The sequence below is a fragment of the Coffea arabica genome, chromosome 5e, assembly GCF_036785885.1.
Source record: "Coffea arabica cultivar ET-39 chromosome 5e, Coffea Arabica ET-39 HiFi, whole genome shotgun sequence".
Classification (NCBI taxonomy): Eukaryota; Viridiplantae; Streptophyta; class Magnoliopsida; order Gentianales; family Rubiaceae; genus Coffea; species Coffea arabica.
Window position 1 is genome coordinate 3,196,310 of NC_092318.1, and position 15,716 is coordinate 3,212,025.

A 15,716-nucleotide genomic window follows, 5' to 3' on the forward strand; every position below is an offset into this window, starting at 1 on the left:
ATATGACTGCACGTCTTGCAAGTAAAGTGGTACACAGGTCTTCAACCTCTACCCCTTGCTACAGCTATAAATAGAGGTCTCTCAACCAAATCAAAGGGACACACACAGACAGAGACACACCAGGAGGCATCTCATACACTCAAGTATTGAAGCTCCAAGCTACGAAGGCCTGGGTTTCTAAACTCCTCAAGTCTTCCGCATATCAAGACTTGAGCCTTCAAATATTCTCAAGTTCTTCAAATCTTCCATATCAAGATTTGAAAGAATCGGTGGTTGATCCGAGAACAAGCTGCGAAGCCTTTGGATTGGTGTTCGAGGAGAAGAATCGAAGGAAACTCTCCATAAGTTCGAGAAACTTCCAGAGATTGTACCCGCATATTTTTCTAATTTTATATATTACATATTTGTCGTGTATTTCTTTTTCTTGTCATTTTGCAGACTTGAAATTTTTATCGCGTACAATATCATTGTCATTACTACTACTAGAACTACCATTGCTGCTACTACTATAAAAGTATCATGAGTTTTGGTGCCTTTAAGTGTACATGCATTTTTTGTAGTTTGAGTTTTTGTTATTCCAATTATCTTTGTAAACATTTTTTTAAGAAAGGAAACAAGATAAAGAATAGTTTGTCAACTTGTTAACTTCTAACCATTAGAATATGGATTAACTTTTTATACACTCAGAGTGTAGTGATTTTTTTTTTGTTATTAATAGTTTTGGATGTATGCTACATGTGTATTATTCAATTTCAAATTTGAATTCATGTTATTTTAGAATAATACCATAAAATAGGTGTGTTGATAATAGATTGTCAATAAAACACTATATAGACAAGCACGATGTACAAACTTTCTTTTTTATTAAATCTACACAAACTTTCATACAATAAGATAATAATAATTTGAAGAAATAAAGACTGGTTTTGTAACCACTTGAAATTCAATCTGCAAATTTGTAAGGCTACAAACGGTTTCAACAAATTATTTTGAACAAAGCAAGTGGATGTGCATCTTCAACCATATTTACAATTATTTGAAATTTTACATGAACCCAAGTAAAAAGTCGACGTAGAGGTTGATACATCAATGCCTTCTGCTGTAGCTTCACTTTGAGCCATGAGCATTATCTGGGAAACAAAGGACAAAAGCTACAAAAAAAAAAGGATAAAAAGACAAGACATAAATGGAATTCCAAACTCAAGAGTTTACAGTTAGATATTGTTAGAAATTTAGTGTTGTATTTACTAGTTAATGACTTGCATCTTCTCAATAAAAAAAACCACTCTAAATTATTAATGAATATTTCATATTTTCATTATACATATGGCTCTGTTAACCCATGATTCATTATTAAGCACGTCATATTCTACAAAGCAGGCCTTTGTTTGTTGTAATTCTGTAAGGAGAAAGATGATAGATACATAAAAAAAAAAATGTGAATAATCATACCTGAGTAGATTAATACTAATTGGATATGTGAACTCGAGGAATGTGTGATATCTTTATCCAGTCATCTCCTATTTTGTCAAAGTAACGATCCCTCAACTTGTCGCAACGTTGAATATCCAAATTTTTGAGAGATGATATCTTGCTGAGGATGCGATGTGGCAGAGCTTCAAGCTTGTAACATTGACTAATTTTTAGCTCCTCCAGACATGGCATGATAGAGACTGCAACTTCTTCATCATCTTCACTTACGTCTTCCCAATTTGTCCAATTGTCGAATTCACGAAAATATAATTTTCTCAAATTCGGAAATGCCACTGCTTCAGCTGAGAATGATGACTCGGAGTCTGACAATGTATCAAGAGCATCACGACTATTCTCATGTAGTGCTTTTGTAACTCCGAAGAATTCCTTACCCAAACATTCTAGCTCATCCGCTTCCCCGAGCACAAGCTCTTCTAGGAATGATAGCTTCCGCAAGGCAAGCAAGGATGAGATGTTGTGGGGCCTAGCAATACTGAGCTTCGTCAAGTTATTGGCGTGAGACTTCGTCACAAGCCAACTTGGTAACTGGGTTCCTGGATAGCCAACTAGCACAAGTAGTTCCAAGTTTGGAGGTGGTTGCATGGTTTCAATGCAATTTGGAGTTTCTATAAAGTGGGTCCCATCACTAAATAACAAAAACATTTCACGCATGTTGATTTTCTTGCCAAGTTTTGCACTCCCAAAATCTACTTCTCCTTCAATTTCAATGACCAATATTTCCAGTTGGTTCAGGTCCTTCAGAATTGCCAAATCATCAAAGTTGCTCCTGGCGATGAACCGAGCCAAAGTACAAAGTGATGTCAGCTTCCCGAATCCTTGTGGCATTTGACGTAAATCATCGGTGTTCTCATTGAAAAGGTGCCTCAAGTGTACAAGGCCTTCAATCCTTTCAGGAAGGCACGAAAGCTGTCCACAATCATTGATATTCAAAGTTTCCAGATAATATAGATCACATATAGCTTCTGGCAGTGTAATGAAAGGATTATAACTTAAGTCCAAGTGCCGAAGATGAATCAACCTTCCGATCTCGGTTGGGATTTCAGCCAGCTCACAACGACTTAAAGTCAGAGTCCTCACGCACTTCAAACTGCAAAACAGATTTTGGGGAACTACTACTGTTCCAATTCTACGAAAAGCAAAAAAGCTCCTGAGCCTTCCAAAATCAACGACTGGAGAACTAAACATCTCCTCCTCGGTGCCTTCTTCCAAAATTGTTAGATGACGTGGTCTTTCACTAGATGAATTTCTTCTAGTTCCATCAAGTGCATGACATTCATTTTTTGTGAGAAATTGTGCAAAATCATGCACTATGTCATGCATCTTGCACTTCATATATTCATGAAACCCAAAGTAACCCTCAACTTCTTGTAATTCTTGAAAAAAGGAACGCATTGCCAACTTGTTGAAGTACTCACGGCCCACCAGCTCCAAGCGCTCACCTCTTCGTCTTGGGCGAACATAACCTTGTGCTATCCACAGACTAATAAGCTCTTCTACATATATCTCATGATCTTTGGGAAAGACAGCACAATATGAGAAGCAACGTTTCAGCTCTGGGGACAACTCGTTATAGCTTAAATACAAATGAGGGAAAAGTTCCACGGCTGCTTCCTCCAATTGCCATATCTCACTGTCCAAAACATTCTGCCATTGTTGTACGGTATCTTTGAACCGTAACAAGCTTCCCATAGTCTTTGCAGCAAGTGGCAACCCTTTGCACTTTTCTGCAATTTTCTGCCCAATTCTTTCCACCTTCTTGCAGAAGTCCCCTGATTTGTTGGCAAATGCTATCCTTTGCATTATTAGCCAACAATCAGAGTCGGACATCAGGGCCATCCGGTGAGTATGAGTTGTTCCCACCACTGCGGCCACTCTATGACTCCTTGTTGTCACCAAGATTACACTTCCAGGAGCCCCATCCTTGAGAGAGTTTTGGAAAGGTTCCCACTTTGAGTCATCCTCTGTCCAGACATCATCTAGGACAAGCAGGAATCTCTTACGGGAAAAAGTTTCTTTTATACCTCGGATCAACGGATCCAACTCTGATTCTTGAGAACTATTTCCAGCATTCCCAAGGATAGCTTTCGCAATCCTTTTCTGGTCGAAAGGATCCGATACGCAGATCCAATTTCTAAGTTCAAAGTGCCTCTGCACTTCATCGTTATTGAAGAGCAGCTGGGCAAGTGTGGTCTTTCCGCTACCCCCGGCCCCTACTACAGAGATAACTTGAACCCCCTTTCTTCCTTGACTACTGCTCTTAGACAAAACTTGGTCAAGTAAAGCAACCTTATCAGAATCTCGACCACAGATCTTTGATTCGTCTATGATTGAGGTAGTCATACCTCGTTGAAAATCATGAGAATCAGGAATCCCCCCACTTGTAATAAACTTGAATTTATCTGCCTCTTTCAAAGTCGATTCTAGCTTGTCATTTATGCTTTTTATTTTCTGAGCTATATCAAGACGGTCAGGAAGCTCTTTGATACGTAAACAAAGGGATAGGATAAAGGAACGAACCTTGCTCCACAATGTTGGTTGCTCAAATTCTGGTTTCTGAATCTTGACGTTCCATTCGTCCAGCACATCATCCATCTCATATGTTATGCCCTCAAGCTCTTCGAGCCACTTTCCTACAGGTTCCTCCTTCAGCCTTCGTCTCTCTGCATCACGCAGCACATTTTCAATGGTTGCCAACCTTTTTTCGATATTTGCCACCTCCTCTTCAACCCCCAGCACCAGGTTAACCCTCTTCTCGAGCTGCTTTTTGGCAACTTCACCCAATTCATCTATTATCTTTGGAATCAACGATTCAGCTATTGCCATTGCTTTGTTTTTGTGGTACAAGGAGTGTCGGCAATAAAATGTTGCAAGGATATAATGCAATGATTTGGAAAGAAATGTTTTGTTGCAAACAGAAGTTTGGTGACTGAGGACTACTCCTACAACATTATTGCCATATACTGAGGTCTTCCCAGTCAACTTTTATTTAATTGTTGCTACTTGTGAGTAAGAGGATCCCACTTTGAGTCGTGAAATATTTAATAAAGTGTAGGATTTATTTTCTCCTATTTACCGCTGACTCTTTGATCTCCGCTGTAGATGACCAGTAATTTATATTAGTGCTGTAAAATTTTACTTATTTATTTGTCTCGTATCTTAAATTAAGTGTAAGAAAGCCATTTTCATTTTATATGCTACATTCCGCTTTTCTTTCATTTTTTGGACATCCTTTGCTGTTAACATCTTTTCTCATGTGGGGGTGGGGATAAAATACGTATCGAAAAGACAATAGGGAAAACAGTCCAATACACCGGTGCCTTTGCACATTTCCAAATACCTTAGCCGTCCTTCTAATTTCTTCTCCTACTCCTCATTTTTGCCCTTTTATCATTTTTTTTTTAATTTTATTATTTAGACGGTGAAAATGATGATAAAGTTAGTAAAGATGTACATTGCAAACTTTTTTGTTTTTTTTTTTTTGGAAAATGACCAGTTTCATCTCTCACAATTTACAAAATTATTCTTTTCGTCCCTCACTTTTAAAACGAAGCAATTTCATCCTTGACATTTAAAAATTGAAGTTATTACGCCCCTGAACCCAATTTTCAATATGAATCAAACCATCAATCAACCTAATTACAAATTTGGGGGATATAATTGGTAGATCACTTGACTAAACTCAACTTGATATTCAAGTGAAATTTAATGAACCCAAAAATAAAAAATAAAAAATTATAACATAAAAAAGAATAATTAATCTTTCCTACATTGTCATTGTATACACTGATGGGCTTATGTAGCTGCCACATCATTTCAATTTAAATTTAAATACCAAAATTTGTATTTATGATATACATCTAGACTCGCAAACGTATATACTAATGGTACATGAAAAGATTAAAAGAAACCTTATTATTCCCAGACAAAGAATGACCTTTTATGTTATACTTTTTATTTTTTTTGGTTCAATAAATGTCATGTGAATATGATGGAGTTGACGGAATGATCTATCAATTTTATCTCCGAAATTTATTACTGGGTTATTGGATGATTTGATTCAGATTGACAATTAGGTTCAGGGATGTAATAAGTTTAATTTTTAAATGTCAGGGACCAAATTGCTTCGTTTTAAAAGTAAGGGACGAAAAGAATATTTTTGTGAAATGTAAAGGATAAAACATGTCATTTTCCCTTTTTTTTTTCACCATAGAAGGTCATTGGTTGTGAAGAAGATGATAATGGACAATATAAATATCAATTATAAAGGACGCATATATCTTCAGTACATGGTTGTTCTGCTTTTCTTTCTTTTTTGTTATTTTTCATTATTGGAGTTGATTTTACAAACCTTATTTGATTTGTTCTTGACTTGGGAAAGTCAGAATCTTCTTTTTCCATTAATTTGAGATATTGGGTAGATAAATTTATATTTGTTTCGATCCTTAATATTGCTAAACGAAAAACAATTTCATTTCTTTGGTTGATGAACTGAAAATTGGTAGACATTGTGTAAAAGATATTTCAGAATTCAGGGTTTTTGCATTTATTTCATACTTCCTCATTATTAGCTATTTTTTATTATTAACAAAATTAAAAAAATCATTGAACCGATGAACTGACTGGTTAAACCGATAAAAAAAAATAGAACCGAACATCCACCCAATTCATTTACCTGTCCGAACATAGATAACAGAAAGGACAATAATTCTTCGACAAAATTAATGGGCTGCCCTACAAGTTGTCAAGTACACAGAAGATAACAATTTGAAATTGACTACTCCCTAACAAATTTAGAGTAAAGCTTAGGTCCCTACTCCCAGGACGGGAAGCGTTAGCGGGAGTTTCGTGCTCACGAATTTCATGCAATTGTGTCCCTCAAAGCGAGTACACAAATTAGTGGGCTGCCCTACAAGTAGTCAAGTGCACAAATGACAACAATTGGAAATTGACAACTGCCGATCAAATTTATAGTAAAGCTTAGGTCCCTCAAAGCAATAAAATTCGTAACAAACCCCACTCTTGTGGAAGTTTCGTGCTCACAAATTTCATGCGATTGCGAGTTGTGCGTGGATACACCAGAATCAATCCAAACAGTTGTCTCAGGCTTCTTCGAATTAGTTCAAACGAATCGAGGTCCAAACAATTGTTTCAACCTTCTTCGGATTAGGGGTGCAAACGAATCGAATCGCTCAATCGCTAGCTGTTCGAGTTAAAGTTTGACTCGAGTTCAAGTAACGTCGAATTCGAACTGACCAAATCAAATTTGAACTCGAATTCAAGTTCAAATACACTAAATTCATTAGTTCGCGAACTTTTTTTTTACATTAGTAGGTTTGGATACATGACACATAATTTTTATTCAAAATATAGATTTCTATTTTGTATATGTAGCATGCAACCAAATTTACTTGTGCAAAAGAGTTTCTACAGAATAGAAAAGATTAAATTTTTAAAATTTGAAAAAACAAATCATGAACATTGAGATATTTGATTTGATTGGTCAGTTGATAGAAGAAATAAAATTAAAAAAGGAATTTGATTTTAGGAGAGAAAAATGATTGAAATATTTGATTTGATTGGTCAGTTGATAGAAAAGATTCGAATACTCTTCAGTGGGTAAGTCCAAATGTTTATCCAATTATAAATTGTACTCGACAAACTAACCTAATTATTATCAAAATTATTTATCACTTGAACTGGACTGTTGGACAAACTGGTACCAAGAAAGATAAAAAAAAAAAAAGAATCTTCTTAAAATAACTTTCTCTATCTCTGTTTGGACCCAGCCCATATATGATTTTTTTCCCTCTTTTTTGGTTAATCCCAGATGGGGTAGTTTAGTAAAATGCAGGAGGGGCAAAAACCTGACCGCCAATCGTATGTATATGAGGCCTACACATGATTAAGATCATTGTTATATTCGTTGTGGATGTAGAGAGTTATTTGGGGCAAACTTATATATAATTGTATAAACTTTAGTAGTGGGAGTCTTTTTGGTACTGTTCTAAAATTCCTATGAATTTTGTACCTTTGTGATCAATTTAATATCAGATTTTATATCATATTGGCTGTTGCTCCAAATATATTGTAGTAGGAATAGTATTTTTCATAAGAAGTAACGATCAAAATTCCCTTAAAAAAAAAAAGCGAAGCACATTTCCTTTCTCCATATAAAATTACTTTTAAAAAAAAAATGTTGTAATCAAGTTGCTTACTAACTTGCTATTAATATCAAATGTAGGGAAAATCGCCAATTTAGTCCCTAAACTTTTTTTTCCGTCAATTTAGTCCCTATATATTATTTCTAGCCAATTGGATCCCTAAACCTATATATCGGTTCCAATCAAGGATCTTTGCAGCGGCGCCACCGTATAATTTCCATTAGGTTCATAATCGTGCAATACAAAAGGGGCATTTTAGGGAATTCCATTCTGGCGCCTTTTCCAATTAAAAAGTAAATCGATGTAAAGCCCAAATCTAGGTACTACCTCTCTTGCACCAAAGAGAGCTGTCCAATTTTTGCAGACCCGCGTAGAAAAAGCACTGTAATTCAATGCATTCGAGAAAGAATTGGGACAAAGCATCCTCAAGCTCAGCCAGTGATCAATTTATTAACACCGTCAAAGGATCAAATGGTTCAGAAACAGGAAACTCGATTTATGAAGGAAACGAGAAATACTACAGTGGAGACAACATCGTGCGATGCTATTGCCAAGAACAATGCCGAATTGTGACTGCTTGGACAGAGGCAAATCCATCAAGAAGGTTTCATGGTTGCAGAAATTATGGGGTAATTTTTTTGTATGTGCATAAAGTTTAGAATTTGTTAAAATATTTCTTGTCTTTTAACTATGAAATGGTGGTAAATGCAGAAACGTGGTGCTTGCAGATTTTTTTTGTGGTATGATCCACCCATACCCCAAAAGATGAAAAATATAATGGGTGCACTTTTAAGGGACCTGAGAAGTGTTGAGAGAGAAAACGCAGCATTATTGATTGAAATGAACAAGTTGAAGGCAAAAGTGAAAATATTGTTTATAATTTGTATCTGTTTTGGCGTTTTACTTGTTTTTGTACTTGGAGGCAAGGAAAGGAAGAAACAAGGTTTGCTGGAATTGAAGATGTTGCAGTAGTTTTGAAGAATGTATGGAATTGTATGGTTCATCTGTACTTTAAAATGAAGTAAATACAATTGAGTTTTCATCTATGTTTGACTCTGTTTTGCTTCTGGATTTGTTATTACTCTGTTTTGCATCTGGATTGCTCATGTAAGTTTCTGTGACAAGTTCAATGTTATGCTGACAATGTTGACTGAAGTGGAAGAATTGCAGAAGTGATGGCCATTAAAAAATTGGGTAAACAACAAAAAAGCCCCCTGTGGTTAGGCAATCACACATAAAAACCCCTTGTGGTTTCATATCATACCAGTCGATACCCCGTGGTTTGAATTAACCTGAAAAGTGGACAGAAATCGTCAAATATTCGGCGTGTGTCTTAAACGAACTGCAAAGGCGCGTGCATATGCGAAAAACAGATTTCCACCACAAACTTTCACCTGATATGCCTATTTTAGCCTTCACTCTTTAATAATAAGAGACCAGCTTCCGTTTCTTCTGAGTCTTCATTCAATCTGTTTCCAGATTATTCATTAACTACTGTAGACACCAAATTTTTAGTGTATTTTTATTTACTGTTATTTTTATTTTTCATGCTAGTTTTTATTTACTTTTAGTCTTTTATTTTTGTTTTAAGTCATTTTAGCATAGAATTTATTTTTTTTTTTTAAAAAAAAGAGGGAAACCCGCAAGCGGGTTTCAGGCTATTTAACAAATTACTTAAAAAAAAAAAATTTTTTTTACATGCAAGCTGCGTTGAGTTGCACATGCCCATCGGAGGGCCCTAGGATGCCCAGCAAACCTCCCCTCTCATCCTCACCCTTCAGGTGAGGGTTTGAGAGTATGTGTTTGATATAAATAGAACAGAAACACAGCTTTTAGTCATTTTACATAAGGGGGAAACCCGCAAGCGGTCAGGCAGGCTATTTAACAAATTACTTAAAAAAAAAAAAAATTTACATGCAAGCTGCGTTCTTCAAAAGGGTATTTTCGTCTATTCACTCAGCTCCGTGAGGGAAACCCGCAAGCGGGTTTCAGGCTATTTAACAAATTACTTAAAAAAAAAAAATTTTTTTTACATGCAAGCTGCGTTGAGTTGCACATGCCCATCGGAGGGCCCTAGGATGCCCAGCAAACCTCCCCTCTCATCCTCACCCTTCAGGTGAGGGTTTGAGAGTATGTGTTTGATATAAATAGAACAGAAACGCAGATTTTAGTCATTTTACATAAGGGGGAAACCCGCAAGCGGGTTTCAGGCAGGCTATTTAACAAATTACTTAAAAAAAAAAAAAATTTACATGCAAGCTGCGTTCTTCAAAAGGGTATTTTCGTCTATTCACTCAGCTCCGTCTGTTTTGCCGATTTCCGTCCACTTTTCAGGTTAATTCAAACCACGGGGTATCGACTGGTATGATATGAAACCACAGGGGGCTTTTATGTATGATTGCTTAACCACAGGGGGCTTTTTTGTTGTTTACCCTAAAAAATTGTTGCTCAGTCGAGTCATATGTAGTCATCAACTTGAGTGAATTGCATAAGTGATGACCATTGCTTGAATGAATGCAATATATAGTCATCAGCTTAAAAAAATTGCAGAAGTGATGACCATTGCTTGAATGAATGCAATATATATTCATCAACTTAAAAATATTGCAGAAGTGATGACCATTGCTTGAATGAATGCAATATATAGTCATCGGCTAATACGAACATCTTCAATTGGAACAATGCAATATATAATCAACAACTGATATATCAATTTCTAGCAAAAGTAATCAATTTCCCAAAAGTATATAACTGATTTCAGCTGTACAATTCTCAAAAGTAATCCAAGTCCTACCAGCCAAAAGAACTAGGTTCGGTTGTTGATTAAGGACCACAAAACCAAAGTAGATACAAAAGTGGACAAAAGAAAGCTAGTACAAAAGCTTTCAGATGGATACAAAATTGGACAAAAGACAGCTTTCCATCTATATATCTTCAGCAGCAAACAAAGTAGAACATCTCCAGCTTGCAACTACGTCAGCAGACATCAATTCCATTCTTCTTCACTGGTCATCTTGCTCATCAAGTATCCTATGAGCCTATAAATGCATGTCTAGTGAGAAACACAAGAACAATAGTAACACTGAAACAACCATCCTTCTACTCACAACAATAGTAACAATAGTAAGTAAAAAACTCACTCTGAGTTTTCTTCTACTCACAACAGCCATCCTTTTTCGCCAAGATTGTGCTTGACTACAAGTGCAAGTACGTTTGCTCTGGCCTGGAATATGACAAAAATAACAACAAGTGTGAGAACCCGTTTTGCCCTAATATTTTTCTAGGGTTTATTTTCCCCTTAATTGCATGTTTTCTGCATTTTCTGGCTTAGAAATATTTTCTTAGTGGATTTTATGAGTAATTATAGTTTTTAGATGAATTTTCTAGTATTGGAGAGTTTTTAGAAAATTAAGAATATATATTGGACGTGGGACCCACTAGTGCGAAAAGTTCGGGAAAATTCGGCCAATACGGTTAAGTTTCGGATACTGTGAAAAATTTATCGGGTGTTAAGAGATAAGTAGTGTGTGTGAAGTGATTGATGTGAGAGAGAAAAGAAAGATAGGAAGGCATTTAATGAGATGCCACATGTCACTTTCTCATTGGTTATGACTTAAGAAACACTATTCACCTTTTGACAAATTTTTGACTTTTGACCCAACTAGTAAATATCTTCAAAAAAATTCACTAAAATTCCCTCATTTTCTCTCCACCATAGCCGGCTCTCTCAAGCTCCAAGGAAGACAAAACTCTTCAACATTCAAGCTTCTAACAAGTCCAAATCCACCAAATCAAGTGCTTAAGTTAGTTCTACTCCATAAAAACTTTCTTTCTAGTGCTAGTTAGTGTGTTGGTGAACTTTGTTTGAAGGATTAAGGTGTTCAACATCCTCCTCTCTCTTGTTTCTTGGTAAGTGAAGCTTGAAACACCCTACTACACCTAATGATGCTTATGTTGTGCTTACTAGTGATAAGAGTGCTGAAATTTCTGGTTTTTATCTTGGTTGGAATTGATTTGGTGAAGTTTTCCATTTTATGATGATTTTTCTGGTTTAATTGGATTATGATGGTGTGGTTGTTTGTGATGATTGGCAATGGACTATAATGGCTCTAGTGGATGTGAAATGTGGTTAAATGCAATCAATTTTGGATTTGGTGTGAAATTGAAAAGTTAGGGTTCTTAATTTCCCAATTCTGTCCGGTTTTTGATCATAGGGTTAGAGGCCGAATTTGACTTTGCTCAAAACATGAAAGTTGTAGGTATTGATGTGATGGAGATGCCTGTAAAATTTCAGGGCATTTGGATTAGTGTGGAGTGAGTTATGACGAAATTACTGTAGCTGTTCTGCTTTGGACAGAATGCGAAAACTGCGAAAGTAATTGGCTATTTTGACTGGAATTGGTTTGGATTTTGGAGTTGGTGTCTTCTGATGAAATGTAGCTGGATGACTTAGTTAACATATGCCTTTGGAATTTCGGCAATTGGACTTGTATGGACTGAGATATACTGATTACAGTTTTTGGTGATTTGCAAACCTGTTTTGGTAATTCTGGTTTAGTATTTTGCACTTTTGACCTAGTTAAGCTAGGAACTGGATTGAGTGCCCTTCTACATTGTTGTAACCCTGTTTCATAGCTTCGAAATGGTGGGTCTTACACCCCCAACCGATAACCGTAGTGAATTTGACGCCATTACCGCATTATAAGATCAAACACGGTTTTTCTATCGAGGCTTAAGTTAAGGCCATATTTTAATTTCTGGTTTGCTATCATGCCTACTTATGCATGTGAAACCCTATTGGGGTTGTGTTTAGCATTGTTTGGTGACTCGTTCTCGAGTCTCATTGTATGTGTTCCATGTTCTAGGGCTTGAAGGTAGTGCTCGACGGCTTGGTGATCGTGGTACATGAAATACCACTTACTTGCTTAGTGAGTATACTACTCACTTGATGGATTACTATGTGGCTTGTTAAATGTTATGTGATGGCTTAATGGCTTACTTGGATATTGAAATTGATCAAGGTGAGGGTGTACTTGACCGCCCTCACCTCCTTTGATATTGTCACTGATTGGTTACCGTCTTATTGCATTACTGAACTTGATATATTGGTTAGTGAATTCCATTTCATGGAAACTGAATTGATGTCGTTTGGACGATGTCCAACGGCCATAATGCATTACTGAGCTCAACCCCGTTTGGTAGTCAATTGGATCGAGCCGGCGAGGGCTTGGTCGTGAAGATTGAATTGCCACGGGGACTGTACTGGGGAACCTTGTGGTAATGAGACCCTTGGTTCCGGTAAACTCGAGTATTACCAAAAGCTACTGAAATGGAGTGCGGGCCCGGTTGGGGTATGTTGGGTGGAAGGAATGGAAGTGAAGTGAGGTCTACGGTTTGGTACTTTTAACATTGACGGAGGGTCAATGAGCGTGGATCAAGAATGTAAGCGTGGAAATGGGCTCTTGAGAGCCGACCGTATCCTTTCACTGAATTGCTTTACTTCGAAATTGTATACTTGACTTGAATGGTTATGCTTATGTGATCTTAACTGCTATTGTGATAGTTGCTCACTGAGCTTTAGCTCACACCGTTCCATTTGTTTTCCTTACAGGAAAATGAACACTTTTGGAAAAGATTGTAATAGTTGAATGACAAGTTGAGCTCATGTACATGTATTTTGAATAGCTCCTTGAGGGTGAAACCCTAAGTGTTTTGTTTCCTCCAATGTTTGGTTTGTAATTGGTTATTGTACATGTATGGATTAGTTGGATATTTTGATATGCCGATTTGGCTTGGAATGTTGGATTTCAATGTATATATGCTTGGTTGATGTTTGGCTGAACTTTGAATCGATTTGGATTTCAAACGGCAAAAGGAAAATTTTGAACGAAAAGTCACTGGACTGAATCCGGCCAGGAATCCGGCCAGAAACTGGCCGGATTGCCGGCCGGATTGCGGAGGGTTTTGGAGAACATTTTGGATTGCTCTCGGCCTAGTATCCGGCCGAGAATCCGGCCGGAAATCCGGCCAGATTCCGGCCGGATTCTGACGTGGCCTGCACTATTCATCTTCGGCAAATTTTTCGTTTTTTTTTTATTTTGACTCTTTTGACTTGTTTACGTGCAATGGGATGTTCCGGAACGTTATAGATCGACGTAAACTGTACCGTAGTCCTGGCGAGAGCTGGGCAGGCAGTCCGCTAACCCCTTTGGTTCGCCTTAGGGGAAAGTGGGGCTGTCACAGGTGGTATCAGAGCCACTTCGCGTGGTCTCTGCGTGGAGTGAGACTGGGCCAAGTGGTGTTGTGGTCCTAATTTCATGAATATGTCTAAGTGCTCGTTTGAGCATAAGTTATGAACCGGGCATGTGATAAGTGTACGAATCATTATCATGGGACTCGAGGAAGCTAGGTATGTATGTCGGGTAGGAATCTTTAATAAGGATGGTTTACTCTTGGGACCGGCCGGCTCGAGATGTGAATTATCTTAGACGAGATTCTCGCGCCCGGATACGAAAGATATGAAGGCCTAGGGTAGAAAGGATTAGGTGAACTAGAAAGGCGATTCTATGGAACTTCGTGTGGTTTGTTCGGGTGGTTAAGCGTGATCGACCTTGATTAAGATATAAATATTTGGACGAAACCCTAGAAGGGGAAAAGCGTTTCGTGAGTCCTTTTGTACTTGTGACCTAGGTGCCTATAGTACTTTTGGAAGACCCTATTGTTTCATGCAATAACTTCATATGTACTTGACTGACTGTTCCGTATGATTACTTAACTTGGTTATGTGATCTATGTATACGTGGTATATGTTTAAATGCTCTTCGCGGTAATTGTTTGAGTTACTTATTCTTGTTTCCTTGTTCCTGTCTGGTGCTACGGAAAGGAGGGTTAGGTGCCCTTTAACAGTATATTTATTTGGTGACCTAGATTGACTTAGATTGATGGAAGGCACTCGGAGTGGTCGAGGCCGTGGACGCAGAACTAGACAACCTACACCGGTTAGGGGTGCGGGGGAAATCTCGACTGGACCTGATCCTGAACCCCAAATAGACCCCAATGCTCAAATAGCTGCCGCTATGCAGCAAATGACAAACCTACTCGCACAAGTAGTGCAACAACAGGGCCAAAACCCAAACCCTAACCCTGGAAACCCCGGAAACCCTGGCCATCATATTGAGAGCGAAGATAGAGCTCTAGAACGTTTTCAAAAGTTTTCCCCTCCAAAGTTTATTGGGGGACCCGACCCTGATGTGGCTGAGAAATGGCTGGAGAAAATGGTTGATATATTCGCGGCCCTACACTACCCGGACGAACGGCAGGTCACTTTTGCCGTGTTTCAACTTGAAGGGGCTGCCCGTTCCTGGTGGAACGTCATCAGGCAGAAATGGGAACGGGAGCAGACGCCGAGGACTTGGGTGAACTTCATCCGAGAATTTAATGCAAAATTTTTCCCTCCTCTAGTCCAGGAGAGGAAGGAGGACGAGTTCATTAGGCTCCGCCAAGGGGCTCAAACTGTGGCGGAATATGAGAGTCAATTTACCCGTTTATCCAAGTTTGCGCCTGAGTTGATCTTGACCGAGCAACGAAGAATACGGCGATTTGTCCAGGGCCTGAACGTAGAAATCCAGAAGGACCTCGCGGCAGCCCAAATTAACGCCTTCAGTGAAGCAGTGGAAAAGGCACAACGGGTAGAGAATGCTAGGCTCCAGGTGAAAAACTTTCAGGCGAAAAAGAGAGGATTTCCTGGAAACAATTCGGGACTGGAGGATGGAAGTATCCCTCCCAAATTTGGGCGGGGAACGGGAGGAGTGAGGATGCCGGAAATGTCACCAGAGAGGCCGTCAAGAGGAGGCTCAGCTTCTGTAGCACGCGGACCCTGCGGGTATTGCGGAAAATTAAACCACTCGGAGGACAATTGCTGGAGGAAAGGAGGAAAATGCTTGCTCTGTGGGAATGCCGAACATCAAATTGCTAACTGTCCAGCTCGCCTGCGCGAGAGGCAAGGGACTCTGCCACCAACCACGACCCACCCTGACCAGTCGAAGGGGGACAAGGATGGAT

At 38.3% G+C, this 15,716-nt stretch overlaps 1 protein-coding gene and 1 long non-coding RNA gene across 3 annotated transcripts; one reads left to right on the forward strand and one right to left on the reverse strand.

The window, feature by feature from the left end:
* Positions 1-844: 844 nt before the first annotated feature.
* Positions 845-4,455, reverse strand: LOC113722719 (putative disease resistance protein RGA3). 2 transcript variants are annotated; one of them, XM_027245971.2, is made up of 2 exons: positions 1,453-4,455; positions 845-1,130 (listed from the first exon to the last, which is right to left on the reverse strand). In XM_027245971.2, the coding sequence occupies exon 1, from the start codon at positions 4,315-4,317 to the stop codon at positions 1,468-1,470; it is 2,850 nt and encodes a 949-aa protein (XP_027101772.2). In that variant the 5' UTR covers positions 4,318-4,455; the 3' UTR covers positions 845-1,130; positions 1,453-1,467. The 2 variants fall into 2 exon arrangements, with proteins under 2 accessions (XP_027101772.2, XP_027101771.2); XM_027245970.2 differs by having other exon boundaries at positions 845-1,151.
* A 3,328-nt stretch (positions 4,456-7,783) lies between these two features.
* LOC113722622 (uncharacterized) lies at positions 7,784-8,699 on the forward strand. Its single transcript, XR_011813817.1, has 2 exons — positions 7,784-8,284; positions 8,367-8,699. It is a non-coding gene; the product is annotated as an uncharacterized lncRNA (long non-coding RNA).
* The last annotated feature ends 7,017 nt before the right edge of the window (positions 8,700-15,716 follow it).

What these genes read in the sequence shown, in the direction of transcription:
- LOC113722719 (XM_027245971.2), bottom strand. Translation starts at nt 4,317, where the DNA reads ATGGCAATAGCTGAATCGTTGATTCCAAAGATAATAGATGAATTGGGT.